The sequence below is a fragment of the Littorina saxatilis genome, linkage group LG1, assembly GCF_037325665.1.
Source record: "Littorina saxatilis isolate snail1 linkage group LG1, US_GU_Lsax_2.0, whole genome shotgun sequence".
Lineage (NCBI taxonomy): Eukaryota > Metazoa > Mollusca > Gastropoda > Littorinimorpha > Littorinidae > Littorina > Littorina saxatilis.
Window position 1 is genome coordinate 85,755,054 of NC_090245.1, and position 25,000 is coordinate 85,780,053.

Sequence of the window (25,000 nt, forward strand, 5' to 3'; positions counted from 1 at the left end):
CCGGCATTTTGTAAAAGTTGAGGCGGCACTGTCACACCCTCATTTTTCAATCAAATTGATTGAAAGTTTGGCCAAGCAATCTTCGACGAAGGCCGGACTTTGGTATTGCATTTCAGCTTGGAGGCTTACATTTTGTTTTTTATATAAAACGATCCAAAAATACGTTTATCGTATTTTCCATCATTTTCTGATTCAAAAAACATATAATTATGTTACATTCGGATTAAAAACAAGCTCTGAAAATTAAAAATATAAAAACTATGATTAAAATTAAATTTCCGAAATCGATTTAAAAACAATTTCATCTTATTCCTTGTCCGTTCCTGATTCCAAAAACATACAGATATGATATGTTTGGATTAAAAACACGTTCAGAGAGAAAAAAGAATAGAGATATAGAAAAGCGGGCTATCCTCCTCAGCGCAACCGCTACCGCGCTTTTCTGTATTGTTAATTTCACTGCCTTTGCCACGAGCGGTGGACAGACGATGCTACGAGTGTACGGTCTTGCGGAAAAAATGCAATGCGTTCAGTTTCGAGTCATTCTGTGAGTTCGACTGAGCTTGACTTAATGTTGTATTTTCGCCTTACGCGACTTGTTCTTGTTCTTGTTGTCTTTGTTGCTGTTGCTATTGTTGCTGGTGCTGTTTTTGCTGCTACATTTACACCTTTGCATCATCAAATCCTGTACTACGCACATCATTGACCGTGGCAAACGGCTACGCTCCTGTTGGGTCGAACATACAACGCGCTTTGTTTAACGCTTGTGCTCTTCTCTCCCCATTCGAACGCCTGTGGTTTTGGCACATGGAGGGCTGGTGAAACCTCGATGGCCACAAACTTAATTAGCGGTTCATTATCTTCAGCCACCGATAAGACCTTTTATTTCCCTGCGGAGCCATGCTGGAGTGTTGCACACGGCCATAATCTGGTGTTCGCAGCCTGCCCCGTACAGCTGAGAGAGAAAGTACATCGCTGCAAGCATACACTGTCATGTGACATGTCTTGATGAGAACACAACAATGACTCTATGTTCTTGAAGCACTTATATAAAAGTGAGGATAGTTAAATTGGAATGCAAGCTTAAACGTGTCTTGATGAGAACACAACGAATACTCCATGTTCTTGAAGCACTTATATAAAAGTGAGGATAGATACAATGGAATGCATGCTTACACTTGTCTTGATGAGAACACAACGAATACTCCATGTTCTTGAAGCACTTATATAATATATAAAAGTGAGGATAGACACAATGGAATGCAAGCTTAAACGTGTTTTGATGACGACACAACGAATACTCCATGTTCTTGAAGCACTTATGAATATAAAAGTGAGGATATAGATACAATGGAATGCAAGCTTACACTTGTCTTGATGAGAACACAACAATGACTCCATGTTCTTGAAGCACTTATATAAAAGAGGGGATAGTTAAATTTGAATTAAATAAGCTTACACTTGTCTCGGTGAGCACACAACGAATACTCCATGGTCTTGTAGCACTTATATAAAAGTGAGGATAGTTAAATTGGAATTCAATAAGCTTACACTTGGCTCGGTGAGAACACAACGAATACTCCATGTTCTTGAAGCATTTACATAAAAGTGGGGATAGTTATATTGGAATTCAATAAGCTTGCACATGTCTTGATGAGAACACAACGAATAGTCCATGTTCTTTCTTTCTTTATTTGGTGTTTAACGTCGTTTTCAACCACGAAGGTTATATCGCGACGGGGAAAGGGGGGAGATGGGATAGAGCCACTTGTCAATTGTTTCTTGTTCACAAAAGCACTAATCAAAAATTTGCTCCAGGGGCTTGCAACGTAGTACAATATATTACCTTACTGGGAGAATGCAAGTTTCCAGTACAAAGGACTTAACATTTCTTACATACTGCTTGACTAAAAATCTTTACAAAAATGGACTACATTCTATACAAGAAACACTTAACAAGGGTAAAAGGAGAAACAGAATCCGTTAGTCGCCTCTTACGACATGCTGGGGAGCATCGCGTAAATTCTTCCCCCTAACCCGCGGGGGGTTCCATGTTCTTGAATATTTATTTTATTTACTGCCCGTTATGCTGGTTGGCATGTTGGGCAGCAACGAAGGATCTCCACTCCTGTCAGTTCTTGTCCAGTCTTTGGATGGTACCCCACATATGGTTCAGGGTATGTTCTTGAATGACTTATATATAACAACTTTGAAGTGAGAATAGTTAGAACGAAATGCAAGTTTTTCACTTGTTTGTCCAAATGAGAACACAGCGTGTACTCCCTGTTCTTGAAGGACTCATGAAGTGAGGTTGGTCACAATCGAATGATTGCTCTGTTATATCTTCAAGAGAGGACTGGGTGGCCGAGTGGTAACGCACTTGAGCTCGGAATCGAGAGGTTGCGTGTTCGACCCTGGGTCAGGCCGCTATTTTCTCCCCCCTTTCCTAACCTAGGTGGTGGGTTCAAGTGCTAGTCTTTCGGATGAGACGAAAATCCGAGGTCCCGTGTACACTACATTGGGGTGTGCACGTTAAAAATCCCACGATTGACAAGAGGGTCTTTCCTGGCAAAATTATATAGACATATATATAAAAATGTCCACCAAATACCCGTGTGACTTGGAATAATAGGCCGTAAAAGTATATACTCGCCTAACACGCTTGAGATTTACTGGCCGATGTGAATGCGTGATATAATATTGTGTAAAAAATTCCATCTCACACGGCATATTGTAAACGCCATGAGCCTCCCTCTGGGAGGGTATGTGCGTAGAAATACTCACTAAAAAAAAAAATTAAAAAAAAAAAGTGCCCCCAAAGGAGATTTTACAAAGTACAACGCTGCACGATTAGACGAGTTCAAGTTGTTGGAAGCTTTCTAAAATATAGAAAGTTTCAGAAAAAGAGTCATGCCAGTGTGAGACAGCAAGCTAGTCCAGAGGAGAACAATAATCATATTGCTCGGCGAAGCTGAGACCACTACGAACTTGCAGACACAGCGAAGACGGGAAGTACATTCACCGCTGTCAGCTAATAGACTTGTTGAAACTGTTGAACGAGTTTGACATTCAAGACAGTGAAAAGGTATGAAAGGAAAAGCAAAGGAAAAAATAAACCCAATCCAAGCTACGGATGACGAAAATAAGGTGCATATCCACTAGAAAGCGATCAGAAATGAGGATGACTTGTTTATTTTTTTGTTGGTTTGTTGTTTTTTTGGTTTATATATGTTTTTGTAAGGACAGTTCACGATCTATGCAGGCGAGAACATTGAAAGAAGATGGATTCCTCGTCAGAACTATAATAATTTGAGCTCCCTCTCTCTCTCTTTCTCTGTCTGTTTCTGTCTGTCTGTTTGTCTGTCTGTCTGTCTGTCTGTCTGTGTCTGTCTGTTTGTCTGTCTGTCTTTGTCTGTCTGTCTGTCCGTCTCTATCTCCGTCTCTCTCTTTCTTTCTCTCTCCGTCTCTCTCTCTCTCTTTTCGTCTCCCTCTCTCTGTGTCTTTCGCTGTGTCTCTGTGTTTCTCTCTCTGTCTCTCACTGTATCTGTCTCGGTCTCTCTTTGTCTGTATCTCTCTCTCTCTCTCTCTCTCTCTCTCTCTCTCTCTCTCTCTCTCTCTCTCTCTCTCTCTCTCTCTCTCTCTCTCTCTAGCTATCTATCTATCTCTATTTTTCTCAATCTCTGCTCTTCTGTGTAAGGTTAGTGCTTCATCGCACGACGGATTGCATAGAGCTTATAATTATTCTGGCCCAGCAAATCATAACCGTAAACACCCACACGCACACACACTCTCGTATTCCCAGTACACTTGACATTAATTTGGCTTCTAGCAAAGGGCAGCGTGATTTGCCTACAGCCAGAGAGAGAGAGAGAGAGAGAGAGAGAGAGAGAGGGGGAGTGGGAGAGGGGGGGGGGGGAGAGAGAAAGAGAGAGAGAGAGAAAGAGAGTCTTAGAGAGAGGGGGGAGTGGGAGAGGGAGGGGGAGTGGGAGAGGGGGGGAGAGAAAGAGAGAGTCTCAGAGAGAGAGAGACAGAGAGAGAGTCTCAGAGAGAGAGAGAGAGAGAGAGAGAGAGAGAGAGAGAGAGAGAGAGAGAGAGAGAGAGAGACAGACAGACAGACAGACAGACAGACAGACAGTGTGAGAGAGAGAGAGAAAGGGATAGATAGAGAGAGAGAGAGAGAGAGAGAGAGGGAGGGAGAGACAGACAGACATACAGACAGACAGAGAAAGACACAGAAAGAGGGGACACAAACAAAAATGCCTGTAAATAATGGTGCGAGCTGAAAGTCGATCTACTCCAATCTGTATTGCATAACAGAGTTGAACCTTATTATTTCTCCATAGGCTTCCCAACATGGTGAGGATATTTTTTCTAGATGCAAGGAAACAAAAAAATGACGGATGTGTCCAGAAAAAACTTTGACAAACACATATTGAGTTACCAGCCCCCATATCTGTGCACTTTTATACAAAATGTGTCTTTTTAGACACATCCGTCAGTTTTTTGGCTTTTTTGCAGAACAGAGTTGAACCTTATTTCTCCACATGCTTTCGAACGTGGTTTTTTTCCATGCTAGATGCAAACAAAGAAAGAAAAGGAATATAGTTCACATACTCGTGAATATCCAGTAAGAAATAAATAAGGACGAACTTACGGAAAAATATTCATTAACGCCAGTCTGTGTTCATCCCGCAATTCAAGCACTCCGAACAGCTTATTCGTCAGTGTCTTTAATTTCATTCCAATAAATAATTAAAGACGACTTCTTATCAATATATCTGTTAACATCTCCTTGCAAAACGATCGGCAGAATGATGTAACCAGGGGGTTGATATAAACTTTGGCGGGGCGGAGACCGGGTTATATACTTAAAAGCTTTTAGTTGCAAGAGGACTTTGTGTTCCGTTGAGAAGCATTATCTAGAATTGTCGAAGCATGGTAGTTAGTTAGTTAGTTAGTTAGTTAGTTAGTTAGTTGTTGCTTTTTGGGTCCAGCGGACCATATTGGCCAAATCAGGACCCCAAGCATGGTAGTCCGAGTTAAACTATCCACTAATCTAAAAGACAAATTTCTGTTTAAATTGCATTGTATTGTATGGTATTGTACTGCATTGCATTGTAGTGCTTTGCTTTGCTTTGCTTTGTATTGTATTGTATTGTATTGTATTGTATTGTATTGTATTGTATTGTATTGTATTGTATTGTATTGTATTGTATTGTATTGTATTGTATTGTATTGTATTTACACTCGGTGTTTTTATATTTAGTCAAGTTTTGTTTGTTTACATATTGAAAAGGTCGCTTTCTCTCCCATTTTAATACTGAAGAACACACACACACACACACAACACACAACACACACACACACACACACACACACACACACACAACACACACACAACACACAACACACACACACACACACACACACACACACACACACACACACACACACACACACACACACACACACACACAACTAAAACTCGCGTAAACCCGGTATTACACAGCACGCCATGTAATATTCTTTGTGTATCAATTATTCTATAACGCCAACGTATCACACATTCTCGTAAAGTCAGTACTATAAAATACAAGCCTGGCCATGGGCTGCGTGTCTTCCGTTATCTCGGGCTGACATTTGTGTGTTAAAATGTCAGGATCTGAAACAAGAGACGGCCTGTTTCCTCGCAAAAGGTGAAACTGAACGGAGCACGCCATCTAATCAGAGTGATGGGTTTAGATGGAGCAGATTGGCAAGGCTAATGATCGTTCCTCCAACTCAACCTGAATAAAAATTCAGGGCGCAAAAGAACTTTCCTCTGTGTTTCCCGTTGTATGTGTGTCTATTCCTCTGTAGCACTTCCGTTCGTATGTTCGTCAGTCTGTCTTTCTGTCTGTCCGTCTGTCTTTCTTTCTGTCTGTTTGTCATCACTCTTTCCCTTCTCTGCCCTGGTTCTCTTTCTTCTCAGCCCCTCACCCCCCTCCCCCCCCCTCAACCCCATCGCACCCGCACCCCCACCTCTCAAATGGCACGCACAGACTTAGAAGTTCAAATCATATGATGAAATCGGAGGACTTGTTTGTCTTGGTAGGTTTCGGGGAATGAAACCTCATTTACAGTACGTTTTATTAAAAATGCAGACACATTAAATTGAGTAAAGGGTATTAATAACACCTGTATTTAAGCAAATTAAGACAAAAGCATGTGGCAATACAATGAAAAATAAATGGATACCAAGCAAAAACGCGACGAACTAGAAAATGTTATACACACAACGACGAATAATATGACATGAAAAAGCAAATAATCCCACACAAAGCAAAGACGATTTGGTGACTCATTCACATATAGAACTGAAAGGGGCAAAAACGCAAAAACAAAACAAAATCACTTAGCATTTAATCGTAGCTAAACTGTGCTGTAGAGAGCAGAAGGCAGCTGCATTAATTAGGCAAATTACCATATAAATGTCATGCGACAACATATCCCAAACGTACACAAATATCATCTAAACACATTCACAGTGGCGGCTCAAGTGCTCACAGCGTTCATGCTTGACTGACTACGATCAAAACGTCGTACTCCTGGCTTGCTTGCTTATTTGTTTCATCGACTGCTCCACTGATTTGACTAATAGGTTACTTGCTTGCGTGTCGTCTTGGGTGAATGAGCGATTGATTCATTTCTGATTCTTTTTGACCGTAACAATGTCTGCGTGTTCACCAAAACCATCACTCATTGTTTGTTTATGAAAACATCCCATTTTCTGTATAATATACAAACCCAAAATACCACTGCCTTTGCAAGTCCACATTGCGTGTACCTTACACTCAACAATATATCGCATTAAACTAGGTGGTGTATAACTTATATTGCATAACTAAATTCATTTGTGAATAGGTCACAGAACCGCCCATCCCTATTCAAGAATTGGACTAAACATATCTCATCTGGGTAAAATTCAAGAACAGTGTCTCAACAGTGTCTCAAATTAACTCTTTTCTTCAACAGTCCGCCATAACGCTATGTCCCATGACCGTGTAAACAAAAAGCTTACGGAATGAATCGATTTTTAAAGTCAAAATCGTTGCTTTTCACAACGACTATGCCTCGGTTTTAACACACTACCACAGTTCTCTAGGTCTGTTAAGTTTTAGGTCTGTAAAGTTTAGTTGGATTTAGGTCTGTGAAGTTTTAGGTCTGTAAAGTTTAGTTGGATTTAGGTCTGTACAGTTTTAGGTCTGTAAAGTTTTGTTGGATTTAGGTCTGTACAGTTTTAGGTCTGTAAAGTTTTGTTGGATTTAGGTCTTTAAAGTTTAGTTGGATTTAGGTCCGTAAAGCTGAGTTGGATTTAGGTCTGTAAAGTTTAGTTGGATTTAGGTCTGTAAAGTTTAGTTGGATTTAGGTCTGTAAAGTTTAGATGGATTTAGGTCTGTAAAGTTTAGTTGGAGTTAGGTCTGTAAAGTTTGGTTAAAGTTAGGTCTGTAAAGTTTAGTTGGATATAGGTCTGTAAAGTTTAGTTGGAGTTAGGTCTGTAAAGTTAAATGGATATAGGTCTGTAAAGTTTAGTTGTATTTAGGTCTGTAAGGTTTAGTTGGAGTTAGGTCTGTAAAGTTTAGTTGGATTTAGGTCTGTAAAGGTTAATTGGATATAGGTCTGTAAAGTTTAGTTGGATTTAGGTCTGTAAAGTTAATTGGATTTAGGTCTGTAAAGTTAAGTTGGATTTAGGTCTGTAAAGTTTAGTTGGATTTAGGTCTGTAAAGTTAAGTTGGATTTAGGTCTGTAAAGTTAAGTTGGATTTAGGTCTGTAAAGTTAAATGGATTTAGGTCTGTAAAGTTAAGTTGGATTTAGGACTGTAAAGTTAAATGGATTTAGGTCTGTAAAGTTAAGTTGGATTTAGGTCTGTAAAGTTAAATGGATTTAGGTCTGTAAAGTTAAGTTGGATTTAGGTCTGTAAAGTTAAATGGATTTAGGTCTGTAAAGTTTAGTTGGATTTAGGTCTGTAAAGTTAAATGGATTTAGGTCTGTAAAGTTTAGTTGGATTTAGGTCTGTAAAGTTTAGTTGGATTTAGGTCTGTAAAGTTAAGTTGGATTTAGGTCTGTAAAGTTAAATGGATTTAGGTCTGTAAAGTTAAGTTGGATTTAGGTCGATAAAGTTTAGTTGGATTTAGGTCTGTAAAGTTTAGTTGGATTTAGGTCTGTAAAGTTTAGTTGGATTTAGGTCTGTAAAGTTTAGATAGATTTAGGTCTGTAAAAATTAGTTGGAGTTAGGTCTGTAAAGTTTAGTTGGATTTATGTCTGTAAAGGTTAGTTGGATATAGGTCTGTAAAGTTTAGTTGGATTTAGGTCTGTAAAGGTTAGTTGGATAAAGGTCTGTAAAGTGTAGTTGGATTTAGGTCTTTAAAGTGTAGTTGAATTGGAAAGTTTAGTTTAGCTTCCTTGAATTTGGGACACTGTTCTTGAATTATACCCCGGCCTCATCTGTTCTAAGCATCGTTCAAAACATTGTTTGTGAAAACACTGACCTTTGCCCCATAGGCAGAAGCGGTCGTCAAAGTAGATCTCCTCCTTCTCGTGTTCGATCTCTGTGCGCCGTGCTCCCTCGTTGACGTACTCCCGCCATTTAGCACGTGCTGCACCGCGAAACCGTAACTCCACTCCTGTCACAAACACACACATACACTGTACAATCAAACTCCACTCCTGTCACAAACACACACATAAACTGTACAGTCAAAATCCACTCCTGTCACAAACACACACATAAACTGTACTGTCAAAATCCACTCCTGTCACAAACACACACATAAACTGAACAGTCAAACTCCAACCCTGTCTCAAACACACACATAAACTGTACAGTCAAACTCCACTCCTGTCACAAACACACACATAGACTGTACATTCAAACTCCACTCCTGTCACAAACACACACATAAATTGTAGAGTCAAAACTCCACTCCTGTCACAAACACATGCACAAACACCGTACAGTTAACTCCACTCCTGTCACAAACACACACATAAACTGTACATTCAAACTCCACTCCTGTCACAAACACACACATACACTGTACAGTCAAACTCCACTCCTGTCACAAACACACACATAAACTGTACAGTTAAACTCCACTCCTGTCACAAACACGCACATAAACTGTACAGTTAAACTCCACTCCTGTCACAAACATACACATAAACTGTACAGTCAAACTCCACATAAACTGAAGAGTCAAACTCCACTCCTGTCACAAACACACACATAAACTGTAGAGTCAAAACTCCACTCCTGTCACAAACACACACATACACTGTACAGTTAAACTCCACTCCTGTCACTAACACACACATAAACTGTACATTCAAACTCCAACCCTGTCACAAACACACACATAAACTGTACAGACAAAGAGAACTTCATATGAGGAGCAATAAACAGTCCCAGCTTCTTGTAGCTGTTCATTAGAGCCCTTCTTTCTTGTGAAATACATGAGCCACCTGTCCAGAATATGAGCATCCTACAACAAAATTATTAATGTTCATAGTTATGTTCAACAGCCTTGCAGCTGTCTAGCTGTGCTGAGTGGAAATTGTGTGTTGAATTGTTGTCCTAAATAACACCTGAGTTAATCTGCGATATTATTTCAGCAAAACCGGCACGGTTGGCCTAGTGGTAAGGCGTCCGCCTCGTGATCGGGAGGTCGTGGGTTCGAACCCCGGCCGGGTCATACCTAAGACTTTAAAATTGGCAATCTAGTGGCTGCTCCGCCTGGCGTCTGGCATTATGGGGTTAGTGCTAGGACTGGTTGGTCCGGTGTCAGAATAATGTGACTGGGTGAGACATGAATCCTGTACTGCTGCGACTTCTGTCTTGTGTGTGGCGTACGATATGTCAAAGCAGCACCGCCCTGATATGGCCCTTCGTGGTCGGCTGGGCGTTAAGCAAACAAACAAACAAACAAACAAACAAACAAATTTCAGTAAAAAAACACGAAACAAAATAAAAACAAGTGTGCTCCCAATACAAAAGCAGCCAGGCTGTTGAGTTGTTGGTGTGTGTCCAAGCGGAGGGATGCTTTTATCCAATGCAGAAGCCTGGGTCGAGGTGCACGAGAAAGGTACCAACCGGGTGGGAGCCAGCCGCGGTTTTGGATTGGTTGAAAATGAGATGTGTTGTGATTTCAACGATTCAGACCCCGCGGTTTGTTCTTACCCGGTTGGGTGGAACCCACTTTCGGTTCGTGCACCTCACCCCTGGTCAGGTCTTCGGCGCCTGACATGATAGCTATAGGTTACACGAGAAGCCTGAAGAAATGAATTAACCCATTTAACTGATGTACGCTTGCAGCACGTATGGTTCAAGGCTTGATGGGAATAATGTGCAAAACTAAGGGGCGAGGACACGTGCAGACCGAGTGCGTCCATGGTTACTATGATACATGAACAAAACATTTCAATAAATGTTCTGGCTGAAAAAGGAGGATCTAATTCTACTGTGCAAAACAAGCCAATAATAGCGAGAGAGAGAGAGAGAGAGAGAGAGAGAGAGAGAGAGAGAGAGAGAGAGAGAGAGAGAGAGAGAGAGAGAGAGAGAGAGAGAGAGAGAGAGAGAGAGAGAGAACTTTGAACTTTATTACAGGAAAGATAGCATTAGGTCTGTAGGACCTTTCTTACAGCTAGTCCTGATCTAAGCAAACAAAATTGTTATAATCGCAATGGGAATACATAGGAACAAACTTTTTATGATGAAACGCAGACACACGCATGATAGTAATATAAGAATAAGATCATTCTTTAGGCCCCCCCCAAAAAATAGGTGTGGTTACGGTAACATAGCCAAAAAAAATAGGGTAGGTAGGTAGGCAATCACTTTTTTTTTTTTTTTACTTTTTTTTCTAATGTGTACAAGTTAAACCTACTTGACAGGGAAATAAGTGTGCGACACGGGCGCTTTCGCTTTCATTGCGTTTTTTGCACTCGTTTTTTTTTTTTTTTTTTTTTTTTGGCAAATGTAATAAAAAGTTATAGGATCGGCCCCTAAAAATAGGGTAGGTCGGGTTACCGTAACCACACCTATTATTTTTTTTTGCCTAACAGACATGTGATATACAGATATCACAGGGCCGGACTAGGCGAAGAGGAGGGGGGGGGGGGGGGTTGCCAGTGGTGGCCCAGGGGGATGTCCCCCCTGGCGGCAGGGGCGGATCAGTTCATTTTATGACTGGTTTTTTTTCAAAAGTATATTGTGAAGATATGGGTGTGAAGGCGCGAAGCGCCGAGCCGACGGCGCGAAGCGCCTAGCTTGCTAGGGGGGTCCGGGGGCATGCCCCCCCGGAAAATTTTGAAAAAAAGGATGCAAAATGGTGCAATCTGGTGCATTCTGAGGATGATCATTACCAGTTTCAGGCATCAGATTTTGTCACTGATTAATACCCCAAAAATTGAAACTCAATGTAGAATAAAGAAATGCAAACCTCATTCAATATTTTTATTTTTTGGCTGGGGGGGGGGGGGGGTCCGGAAACCCTAGAACCCACCCCCCCCCCTCGTTGTGGGGGTCAGGGGGCGAAGCCCCCTGAAGCTGACGGGTAGGTCATATTCTGAGATAGGAAAATGGTCGCTCCTTGCATGAAACGGCATAAAATAAGCAATAATAAAAAAAATTAAATAAGTAAGGTACATGTTTAGGCTAGGGGGGGGGGGGGGGGGGGTTGCGCAACCCCCATAACCCCCCCGGTAGTCCGGCCCTGTATCACAATACGGGCAATACAACCATACATTATCAGAACACACACCAAGTTGACGCAAACACACACATGCACATTTCAGAAGGATAGAAGGCATACATACGTTTGAGCAACCAGGCACATCACATTAAAGTGATGTTTGAATGTATTTTTGCAGATGTGTTTTGAATGTTTTAAGGTTACTGATCGATTTTAGAGAGAGAGAGAGAGAGAGAGAGAGAGAGAGAGAGAGAGAGAGAGAGAGAGAGAGAGAGAGAGACAGACAGACAGAGAGACAGCTAGGCAGACAGACCGTCAGACAGAGAGAGACAGAGAAAGACATAATGCGACAGACAGTCAGACAGACAGTCAGACAGATCGACATGCACAGAGAGAGAGAGAGAGAGAGAGAGAGAGAGAGAGAGAGAGAGAGAGAGAGAGAGAGAGAGAGAGAGAGAGAGAGAGAGAGAGAGAGAGAGAGAGAGAGAGAGAGAGAGAGAGAGAGAGAGAGAGAGAGAGAATGACAATGACAATTCTTTATTTAACGAGGGTAGTAGATTAAGCAGTGGTCTGCTTTTTTACATCCAGCCCTCGCCCTAAAGAGGGACTAACTACAAAATGAAATAAAAATACAAGATAAAAAATAGAAAATAGAAAAAACTAAAATTCTACATTTTAACAGATAACTAAAGTGAAAACACATTATACATATGTACACAAAATGCATTGCATTGAGGTAAATTGCGAGTTAATTGATGTGAATTAAGTGGTATAGTGCAGCTTGCACTTTCTCAACATCATGCTCTAATCCATACATTACATTTTAAAGAAAATCAATCAAACAAGCAAGACATTGCTAAGATCATCACACATCTAAATAGTGGTTGGTTTTTAAGTCCCTTCATCCGAAAAGGGTTTGTGTACATTATACCAATAAAGAGGAGAGGGGCATGTTTAATACAAAAAATAAATACCATTTAAGACAAATATCATTTACTTTGACTTCATTACATAAGACAAATATCTGCTCTTAAAACTATCAGTGCTGGTAGTTTGCCTCAGGAATGTTGGAAGAGAGTTCCAGAGACTGCTACCTGAATACACTAAACTGGACTTAAACAGGTCAATCCGAGGAACAGGAGTGTTTAATCTCATACATTGACGTGAATTCCTCATGGTAAATTTTGTACGTAAAGTTTCAGGTACACATCCAGTGATAATTTTGCTCATAAGGGTACATTTATTATAGCCAAGTCTTTACTTCAGAGGGAGAATGCCTAAGTTTATGTAGTGTAATTCATTCAGGGTTGTTTTCTTTAATAAGACTACTTTCAACGCTCGTTTGTGTAATCTAATTATAGGTTTTAGTGAATTATCACTTGCCGAATCCCATAAGGTTGATGCGTAATCAATAACAGATTGAATATGGGCATTAAAGAATAACTTCCTGGCTTCCAAATTCAGGAAGTGCTTGATTCTAGATAAGAGATATACTTTCTTGGACATGACTTTAGAAAGTTGTTCGATGTGGTGTGACCATGACAGGTTGTTATCGATGGTCACTCCCAACACTTTATGATGGTTGACTGTTGAAACAATTTCATCATTGACAATTAAATCGGGAAACGTGGAGATTATGTTCTGTCGTTTTTGTCTAGTTGTTATTATCATGCATTTAGTTTTTTGGGGGTTCAGGGACATATGATTTAGCTCAGTCCATGCACTCAGCTGGTTTAAACTTTCTTGCAGTGATTCAGACAAACGATTTAAATTGGTGTCACTGGAGTGTATGGTAGTGTCATCTGCAAAAAGTTCACACAAGTTTTTAATATGAAGGGGCAGGTCATTTATGTATATGGAGAAAAGTAGAGGGCCTAAAACTGACCCTTGAGGTACGCCATACCGTACAGCCTGCATACTTGATGCCGAGGCGTTCGCATGCACACTTTGTTGCCTGTCGCTGAGAAAAGAACAAATAAGGTTAACTGAGTCAGTCCCGAGGCCATATAATTTGAGTTTTCTGAGTAACAACTTGTGATCAATTACATCAAAAGCTTTAGCAAAGTCTACAAAAACAGCACCACAAAATTCATTATCCGGGTTTATCTTGTCCAATCAATGATCAACAAGAGAGATTAAGGCAGTGTGACACGAGTGATTAGCCCTAAAGCCAGACTGGTTCGGGTGAAATAATTGATTGTGATCAAAGTGCGCTAATAGGTGTTTGTTTATGTTTTTCAAGTGGCTTTGATAATACAGACAATATAGAAATCGGTCTATAGTTTGAGGGGTCTTTCTTCTCACCAGATTTAAACAAAGAAATACTTTTTGCCTGTTTGAGCGCTATTGGAAAATATTGTTTGTCTAAACAGAGATTATAAATGTAAGTGAGAGTTTCGGAAATTACCGGGGCTGATAACTTAAGAATTCTTCCATCTAATCCGTCTATCCCCCGGGTACCTGTTTGCTTTAAATGTGTGAGTGCTGGAAAGATTTCAGGCACTGTAAGCGAAGGAATATTTAATTGAGATGAAATTTCTTTTGACTTACAGAAGTCTTCTAAAACTTCCAAATTATTGAGGTTAGTTGTATCATTTAAAATAACTTTTTCAGCTATTTTGGAAAAATGTGTATTTAGATCATGAGGTGTTATGTCTCTAACGCAACTTGATTTAGATGCAGAAGTTTTATTTGTGAGTTCATTTGTCGCTTTCCAAATGTTCTTTGGATTTTGTTTTGAAGAAGCAAGGTCTTGAAAATATTTTCTCTTTTTTAATCGTTTTATTGAATTTACTTTATTTCTCTGTTCTCTATACTCCTCTTCCTTGCCGATTGACTTTAAGAAGTCGCGATTATCTATGGCATCTTGTAATTCATCATCAAACCATTTCGGTTTCACTATGTGTCTGACTCTTTTTATTCTCCATGGAGCATGTTTATCATATATGTCAGTGAAGGCATTGAGCCAGTGTGTTAATTGATGCAGCATCAGGATTCGTACAATTATAAACATCAGAGAGGGAGGAGTTACAGAGGTCGTGAAGAAATGTGTCTTCGTTGAATTTAGAAAAGGATCTGTATTTTATTGTCTTGTGACCGGCTTTTGGAATTTTTACACCCTTTCTCGACCACGTCAGACAGATAGGGAAATGATCGCTGCAACCACTGGCGGGAACACAACATTCAACAATGTTACGTTGATCAGTGACATAAATATGATCTATCAAAGTACTTGTAGATGCTGTGACTCTTGTAGGGGTGTCTACTATCTGTTTGAGATTATAGAGGTTAAGCATATCTAGCCATAGCTTGTTCTGCTTAAGCAAATCAATATTAAAGTCTCCCAATAACATTATTTCCTTTGATTCGAGTAAAACTGCATCTACCATCTGCGTAAGATTATCCGACCAATTTGCTCTCTCTACAGGATTTCTATAACAGAAACCTATGAGGAGTGGAGGTGCTCCTTTCATTTTAACTTCTACCCACACCGACTCCACAAACTGCTCAAGGTGTGTTAATCTTGTATAGCTAACTGATTCACTTATGTACAGAAGCAAGCCAGTTTCTTTACTTTGCTGTGGGTCTCTGCGTAGTATGTTATAACCAGGAATAGCTACATCGGCATCCGAAATCTGCTGAGATAATCGTGACTCTGAGAATCCGAAAATGTGAAAATTTGAACCAGAATTTAAAAGCATTCATATCATAATTGTTAATTGCATGGTTAATGTTAAGGTGGCCCACACGAAGACCCTCTTTTCTGGGCCATAAATTTGGACAGCTATTCATTGTGAACATAAACAGTATTCTGGCTCTTGAACGTTAAATAGTCCGAGATATCTACTGAAATGTCTTGATCAATCTGTAACAAATTCGCAGGAACAGAGAAATGTGTCAAACAAGAAAGAACAATTTAGAAACACAATGTGTCAAACAATGACGTTATCGATAAGGTACAATAGGTAAATGAGGCAGAAACTCAACGTCAAGCGTAGAATAACTAGTAAAGAGACAAGGAAATGACAAACTAAGTAAAACAACGAAAGCAACAATAAACAAGTAAAAAATCGAAAGGCAGATTAGCACAAGAAAACAGGAAAATAAAGAGAAAACGGTAATGTTACCGTTTATAATGATAATAAAGAACCAAACTAAGACTACGAAACTAATGTAATAGACTCTAAACAAGTCTAACACAAAGCACTTGTCATAGGAGTCAATGTTGACACATGTGTCGCCTAGTAACAGCAGCCGCTTTCAAAGCATATAATATGAAAGGGGCGAATAGCTTGACCGTCCGAACACACTGCTGTCGCTGAAGCCTGTCCAATTAGAGGCGCACAGTAAAGAAGCAAGCACACACCGAGTCTCTGTCTCAAGCAAGACAAGAAAATCTTTCTTCTCGTCTCTTTGTCAAAGAATTGCTGTGACAGCCTGAAGCACAAGCACAGTAAAAAACGAAGGTAATACAAAGATCGATCAGGAGGATAAAGGCCACGAAATCCTGCTCACACCCTCACAAGGGTAATGTTCGTGCAGTAGCACAATCGTACACAAGTTTTACCATCACGCCGGCAGATGACGCCAATAATGCTGTATTTTCTATTACCGCACACAAACACACACACACACACGCTCACACTCACATGCGCTCTCTCTCTCTCACACACACACACACACATGCAATTGGGACAGATCATATCATTTTGGTTACACATCATGGAACCTGACCAACATGGGCTTCTTAGGCAAACTTACTCAAGCCTTCTCTCACAAGAACATAAAGAGGAAAATAAATGGCTCTTATTTGTACGCGAGCTCCTGACTTCCTCAGGCTTCAAACACGTGTGGCAAAACCTAAGCACAATACACCCGGCAAGACTGAAACACTCGCTAACAAAACATGTAGAAACTCAATTTGTCAGGCTCTGGAGGACAAAAAAAGAAGGAAACTCCTCCAAACTACAGTTTTACAAGGGAGTGCCACACGACTACTCTCTACAACCCTATCTTTTGCTAACACAAGAACACAGACAGGCTATGAGCTATGTGCCCATGACTTAGAAATCGAAAAGGGCAGATACACGGGAACACCAAGAGAGGAAAGACTATGCAGAAACTGTGGAGTGGTGGAGGATGAACTTCACTTCCTTGATTCGTGTACAATGTATGCTCATCTCAGGCAACAGTTAGGCTATTACCGAATACTTCCACCGGCAGTGATGAAATAAGAGTCAGTTCTTTGTTTACTGACAGCGACATCCAAAGGCAATTGGCAAAATATGTGTAAGATTGTTTTCAACAACGCAGATGCAATGCGTCTTCCGACTGTCCTCAATAACTTATGCTCATCTTCAGGTCCTCTTTGTTCACCCTGTTCCACTTGGTTTTGTATTACATGTATGTTATGTTATATTGCTGTTTTTCCTGTACCGTTATGTATCTTGTATGTGTCAATAGGCTATGTGCTTTAATGACAATAAATTCTGATTCTGATTCTGTAAGAATTATCCAGAAATAGTCGTCACACCCATGAAATTCACTCCACTTGACTAATTACACAAGTGTACACCTATCCGAGTTGTAGTAGCTCTGGTAGTTGGGGGGTGGGAAACAATGTTGAAGATGTGTGGGCATGGGACCGTATGCTCGGTGGGGTGGTACTGAGTTTCCGTGTGTCTGAAGCAGGTATGGTGGAGGAAGCATGTCACGCGGGGGGGGGGGGGGGGGGACTGGGGGGGGGGGGTACGTAGTGCCAGACGTAGGGAGGCATAGGATAGGGTCTGACTGCCTGCTTGGGTCGCTGGAATGGTGCAGTGTGGAGACGTCGTTGGTCCGCTGCGCATAAGACGGGGGTGTGTTACGCTGTTCTTGGTGAGGGAGTGGGTGGGGGCGGCGCAAAGGGCTAGTACGCAACATATGCTCCGGTCCCTGGTCATGTTGGCGACTCGGCTGTCCTGTTCCACGATGAGTCTGCTGGTCGCGGTGATGGTCACGGCAGTGAGAGAGAGAGAGAGAGAGAGAGAGAGAGAGAGAGAGAGAGAGAGAGAGAGAGAGGGAGTGAGGGAGGGAGAGAGAGAGAGAGAGAGAGAGAGAGAGAGAGAGAGAGAGAGAGAGAGACTGTCAGACAGACAGACAGACAGACAGACAGACACAGACAAATAGACAGACTGACTGACAGACAGACTGACAGAGAACAGCAATTCGCACCCCGTCCCGGCTCCAAATCCGTTCCCCTTTTAGAAATATAAAACGAATAATTTCAACCAGATTAAGCTGTGTAAATTGTCTACCTTACACGCCATAAATCATGCATTCCTTATTTTCTTTACGTTAAAGCCAGAGATGCAAGAGCAAAGCTTATCCTCTGAAGGTTGTGCAATCCTAACAATCTGCTGGCTGTAATTCATAGCTTGAGGAGGATTCAAGCAAGGCGAAACCCAGTTTGTTGAACGACAAGAGGTTTGCGTGCACAGAACTAAGGAACAGAAGAGCCCTGTAAAATGACGGGCAATAATTAATACGTGAGCCAGACAATTTGTGAGAAATCGAGCACCCGCAAGTTGCAAGGCTTGATCTCGATGTGATTGATCTTTTTGGGTCAGTCAAATGCGTATTTGACACTTTAACATATATGTATGATGATGCCTTTGTCACGAATTAACATAGATAGGGATTCCCACTTTGAGAGACATCAATGTTGACGGTGGAAGGTACGCGAGCCTGCAAGTTAGGGGAGTTGCTGATTTTTGTCTGCGATTCAGACCAAACTACTGGACCGATCTTTATGAAATTTGACATGAGAGTTCCTGGGATTGATATCCCCATACGTTTTTTTCATTTTTTTGATAAATGTCTTTGATGACGTCATATCCGGCTTTTCGTGAAAGTTGAGGCGGCACTGTCACGCTCTCATTTTTCAACCAAATTGGTTGAAATTTTGGTCAAGTAATCTTCGACGAAGCCCGGACTTCGGTATTGCATTTCAGCTTGGTGGCTTAAAAATTAATTAATGACTTTGGTCATTAAAAATCTGAAAATTGTAAAAAAAATATTTATTTTATAAAACGATCCAAATTTACGTTTATCTTATTCTCCATCATTTGCTGATTCCAAAAACATATAAATATGTTATATTCGGATTAAAAACAAGCTCTGAAAATTAAATATATAAAAATTATTATCAATTTTTTTTTTCGAAATCAATTTAAAAACACTTTCATCTTATTCCTTGTCGGTTCCTGATTCCAAAAACATATAGATATGATATGTTTGGATTAAAAACACGCTCAGAAAGTTAAAACGAAGAGAGGTACAGAAAAGCGTGCTATCCTTCTTAGCGCAACTACTACCCCGCTCTTCTTGTCAATTTCACTGCCTTTGCCATGAGCGGTGGACTGACGATGCTACGAGTATACGGTCTTGCTGAAAAATGGCATTGCGTTCAGTTTCATTCTGTGAGTTCGACAGCTACTTGACTAAATATTGTATTTTCGCTTTACGCGACTTGTTTTTGTCTTGTATTGTTCGGCCTGATAAGGAAAAACAAATTTCTAGTAAACAATACGCTTGGGTACAATACTGGATTGATATTTGACGCAAACATTATTGTGGTTAGGACAAACACTGACGAAATCGTTTCGTACCTGAAAAGAAATAATGAATCAATACAACTCAGTTACAACAATCTAAACACACACATAAACACACAGACACAGACACATACATGTACACACAGACAGACAGACAGACAGACACACTCAGACACGTACGCACGTACGCACGCACACACGCACGCACGCACGCACAAACACAAAGTATAGCACATATATTGTACACATTAACAAACACACTTTTAATCAAAACAATCACACAAACTCACGCATTTTTCATGATCCGCTAACTTCGATAATTATGTGTAATAACCACTGAGACTCGGAATGTAACCTCTACATAACCATGCACACACGTTCAGGGTTTAGCCTGGGAGAAAAGGGCAATGGGACATTTGTCCCCCTCAACCAAATTCCGATGGGACATAGTCGAAGGCAATAAGCGCCTAAGAGGCCTGTACGCGTTTTGTCCAAAGATGCAAAATGGTGCAATATGGTGCCATCTGAGAATTAACCGCTATATCGTGTTATCTGTGTGTGTGTGTGTGTGTGTGTGTGTGTGTGTGTGTGTGTGTGTGTGTGTGTGTGTGTGTGTGTGTGAGTATGTGTGTGTAATCCGATAGAAAGTGTACATTTGGTGGCGCAGTGGTATGTAATCTCAATGCGCCCTTTGACGCACTAAAGGGAATTGTGATGGGATATTTTCAGAACTAATGCGCCAGTGGCGCAGGGCGCATTAGTAAATGAAACCCTGCACGTCCATACATTAGAGTAACAAGAAAATTCCATTAACACATCCCTTCGCTTTCCTAGTTCCTCTTCCCTTCAGTTACGGTGCTTCCTTGACGGAATCTATTTTCACTAATCCCGTTACCCGAATGCAACGTCATTTCCCCATTGTCAGTTCCAGTTCCAGACGCAGGCAGTGATCAAGTTCTAACTCAATCACACGTGTGTGCTTTTGATTGGTCAGCCCGCCTGAGTCGAAATGGGAAAGTGTTGACTCTGCAAAGAGCGGAGGTTGATTTTGGCGTCACATTCAGTCCGGGAAAAGATATTTCCAATCTCGATTTTATTCAGGTAAACAGACGACATACAGAGTCTGGAACCAAGATTTTATTGGTAAACCTTTTTTCATGTTTTTAATTTTTTTTTACAAAACCCCTTATGAAGATAGAGGATATTGATTGGGCGATAAAAATAGAGCCGTCTTTTTACCACTACCTGAAATACAATAAAACCAGCACAAGAATTATACATATGTACGACTGATTACCGCAACTGACAGTCTGTCTGCGACACCTGTCTCATGACTTATGAGGGGCGAATGCCGAGACCACCACTACTCACACTTGCGCGAGCGAGAGTTCAAGCAGGCATCATCGCTCAACGACGGACACAGTTGCATGGGGTAAACTGAGCTAAACATTGTTAGGGCCAAGTTATACCTGCGCAGAGTCAGCAGCACAGACGACGCACTGCAGATCATTACTGCCCGCTACACGCTGCATGAAAAGAAACTGACAGGCCAAGTACTCGTCATAATCCCTATCGCGGCATCACTAATCTGCAGTGCGTCGTCTGTGCTGCTGACTCTGCGCAGGTATAACTTGGCCCTTATTGACCCGCTGTTGGCCGCTAGGCCGTCGGTAAAAGGTCTAACTAAAGGGGTTAACGTCCTCTCAGAAAATGTTTCTATTTGGGACAAGAATTGGTGATACGCTAAGGTAAAGGTAAAAGGTCGCTACTGTGAGGTCAATAAAACTGTGCAATAGGCGTGGGTGCTAAGTGAGTCGGTCGGAAAACAGGGGGTGTCGTTCTTGGGGGGTTTCGTTATGGTGTGCTTTACTGTAGATGCTGCAGTTTAATTGATGTTGCGACGATTTTCGAGTGCTCCATTTAGACGCCTTAGGTGGGAACCCGACTGTTCTTGTGTTGCTGCTGTTGTTCCTCCGTTTGTTTTTATCTTGTTGTTTTTAGAGAACATAACCAACACTCTCCCTGCATTTGACAACTTCTAATCACATAGCTCTAAGAGGGATACTCAAAATAAAAAAAAATAAAAACACACACACACACCCACATATACACACACGCACACAAACACAGACACAGACACACGCACACAAACACACACACCCACACATACACACTCATGGACGCACTGACACACACACGCACACACACACACACACATACACACGCTCACACACACACACACACACACACAAAGACACACACACACACACGCACACACACACACACACACACACACACACACACACACACACACACACACACACACACACAGAAAACCCCCAACATTTAATAATTTCTCTGTCGAACAGCTTTTCTTGCTTTTTGGAGCAAGGGCATGTCCAGAAATATCCTGTCCATGAGTCAAGGACAAACAGTATGGTATCTGTGGCTTGGTCCCTCTTTCTACAAACCCACCACTACCCCCACCCCTGCCCCTCCTCCCCTTTCCTTAAGGTAAATTAGGAAGCCATTTTGATTATGATGATACTGATAATGATCACTTAATAAGTGCCCATTTTTCAATACAGCTCACTGCGATTTACAAAAAACAAAAAAGAGAGAAAAAAAGAATATGTATACATAAAAAGCGCACAAGGAAGGGAGAAAAACAATGCATGTAAAACTATAACAGAACCCATATCTTCTCCTTGTCGTTCACCTTTAACAGAACCCATATGATACCAAGGCAAAGACTTGGAATGAATCTCAGTGATCCACGCAAGAACATGATCTCCAGCTCAGTACATTCCTCGGTTAAGCCACTGTGCAACACCTATGTCTCTCGTAACTCAACATTAATGAGATTAAAAACTGGAACTGTGTTAAGTAGGCAGGTTTAGAACGATTTTCCACAAAGAAAATCCAGTTAGACTCATTAACGAAAGGCATGATCGACTTGTCTGGCGGTTTTTTTCTTCTTAAGTTTTTCTAATTTTTTTCTGTTTTTTTTCTGACGTATAACATAAACTCCGTCTCATTTGCATAGAAAAGACTTTTTGAATTCGGTGAGCCGTCTGGCGCATATATTTTACGCATTGTTAATAGTTGGACGATTCCAGAAGAGCTATGGTAGATTTAGGCCCATTACAGAAGCCGCCATTTTCGGAATTCTGATTTCACGCAGGACTATTCAATAATCGCTCATGCGCATTGTTGAGAATTGAGACATTCTAGAACGGTTTAGGCTGGGGTAAGAATACTGAAAATAGAGGTCGCAGAGCTATACTCTCTCTCTCTATTCGCTATGAACGGAAGTGGAAGTAGTCTTCCCACCGTACACGGGGTGTGATGGGTCAATTTGTGAAGCCAGGTCTTCCGGTAATTACACCGAATATCAAACGAAGTTCTGGTCTAAGAGCGAAAGGAAGAAAAACATATACATATATATTTCTCATCAGCATTATTAGCATTCATGCAGACCGTGCAGTCTGCACGCTCTTTGTTGGTCAGTGATACTTGATAGACATATTTATTTATTTGTTTGTTTGTTTGTTTGGTAATTTATTCATTAATTCATTTAATTGTTTATCTTACAAAAAGGCAAGAGCTGTAACCTACTCCATCCGATTCCCTCTGCAAGTAATCTACTCTTATTTTACAAAACATGATACTGAATATTTGTGTCCGCCTGTGTTGCACAGTGGTGGTTCCCTCAGTCCATTTCTAAGCGCAGTTCCCTGTAAGCCGACAGGAAGAATGTCGTTTCTAATGGGTTTCCTGGATTAAATAATGCATGACGACCACAAAAGCGCTGCAATCAACAAAATCACATTTTCTGATGGCCGCTGGGGCTCGCGCCATGATTAAGATGATTGAGTCGTTGGAATGAGTTTATAGCAGCGTGAGTGCGTCCATGCGCAACATGGATTTGTTAGGAAATCAAATCAGTGATGTTTGGAAGAAATCAAACAACTAATGTACACTCAACAAGCGCGCAAGTACGGGCGTGCACTCACGCAGAGACGCATGCATGGCACGCACACACAAATGCGCGCGCACACACAAATGCGCACGCGCACACACACACACACACGCACACACACACACACGCACATACATTCTTTGAAAATGCTAGCTCATTACGGAGGGCACCTAGGATGTTCTCAAACGGTGAGTGTTTAAACGAAAGGGTGTTTGTACTGTGTGTAAAAGCCCGACAGTGTCTGTGGCCAGAAACTGATGGTTTACGGGAAGCTGAGTGTGCCTTTAACCTCTGACTTCGAGGTGCAACAGTTGAGGTTTTCCTGTGCTATCCTTGTACCAATCATAAAACAAAAGGTTTCTCTTTCTTCAAATGTGCAGGACACAGCACTGTGCGACGATCAAATCAGAAATTGCATCTTGTCCAAAAACTTTATTTTCTATCGATTAGAAATCCTTGGGGGACACGACATGTATAATCATTGTGCGCCTTGGGTCTTTTCGTGGAAATAAAGACAATATGCTGAGGGCTGTGTATGATGCATGTGTGCACACGTCAGATTTCTTTCTTTAATCAATCAAAACGTAAAACTTTTTAGTAGCAGGTTGTCGCTCACTCTCTTTCTCTCTCAATTACTTGCTCTCTCTCTCTCTCTCTCTCTCTCTCTCTCTCTCTCTCTCTCTCTCTCTCTCTCTCTCTCTCTCTCTCTCTCTCTCTCCTTGTCTTTGTTTGTCTGTCTGGATGGTTCTCTCTCTCTGTTTATCGGTCTGTCTGTCTGTCTGTCTGGCTTTCTCTTTCTCTCTCTCTCTCTCTCTCTCTCTCTCTCTCTCTCTCTCTCTCACTATCTCTCTCTCTCTCTCTCACTATCTCTCTCTCCCGCCCTCCCCCTCTCTCTCTCTCACTCTCTCTCTCACTCTCTCTCTCTCTCTCTCTCTCTCTCTGACACACACACACACACTCACACACACACACACACACACACAAACACGCACACACACACACACATCCACACACACACCCACACACACACCCACACACACACACACACCCACCACCACCCTCGTCTCGACTCCCAGTCTATGTGTTGACCAAGGGCGCGTTTACAGTGGGCACTTTTAACATATATATATATATAGTTGCAGCGAAATGGTGACCTTTACGATGAGAAGGTGCGACACCGTTCCTTTGTCTAGCTGGTGCACAAAACTATGCTAATGCAAATAACCGACAAACCGGCATTAATGTCAATAGTGATCGCTGCAGAAAGGGAGACAGTCTGCGATCCACTGTAAATTATGGTCGATCGGCTTTTGAGACTCATTGTTTCACAACTAGGTCACTGTCTCCGGAGAAAACACAGCTACAGATGAAAGAAAAAAAATCTGGCATCAAAGTCAACATATGATTCACATCGGAACTTTGTCACTGTTCTCAGAAAGATATGCCAGTGTGTGCAGTGCGTTCACTGTTTTACACAGACGACATAAAAACTAGAGAAAATTTACGAAGGAACCATGTCACTATTTTCGGGAAGAAATGTGTGTGGGCGTGTCACTGAATGTTTTAACTTAGTTGGGTGTGTCAATGCATTGTTTCAGTGTTTTACACTGACTAAAGAAGAGAAAGAAAACTTCAACATCAGATTAAAAAACATTTCACTGTTTCCGGGTAAATATGTCTGTGCGTGCAGTGT

At 41.2% G+C, this 25,000-nt stretch overlaps 1 protein-coding gene across 2 annotated transcripts in view; it reads right to left on the minus strand.

Annotated features, from left to right (window-relative positions):
• Window positions 1–25,000, minus strand: part of LOC138982437 (arrestin domain-containing protein 2-like) — a 36,649-nt gene that overhangs the window by 9,582 nt on the left and 2,067 nt on the right. For both annotated transcript variants that reach the window (XM_070355733.1, XM_070355724.1), the window contains exon 2: window positions 8,530–8,664. In XM_070355733.1, coding sequence (XP_070211834.1) covers window positions 8,530–8,664 — 135 coding nt within the window. The remainder of the gene's footprint in view (window positions 1–8,529; window positions 8,665–25,000) is intronic.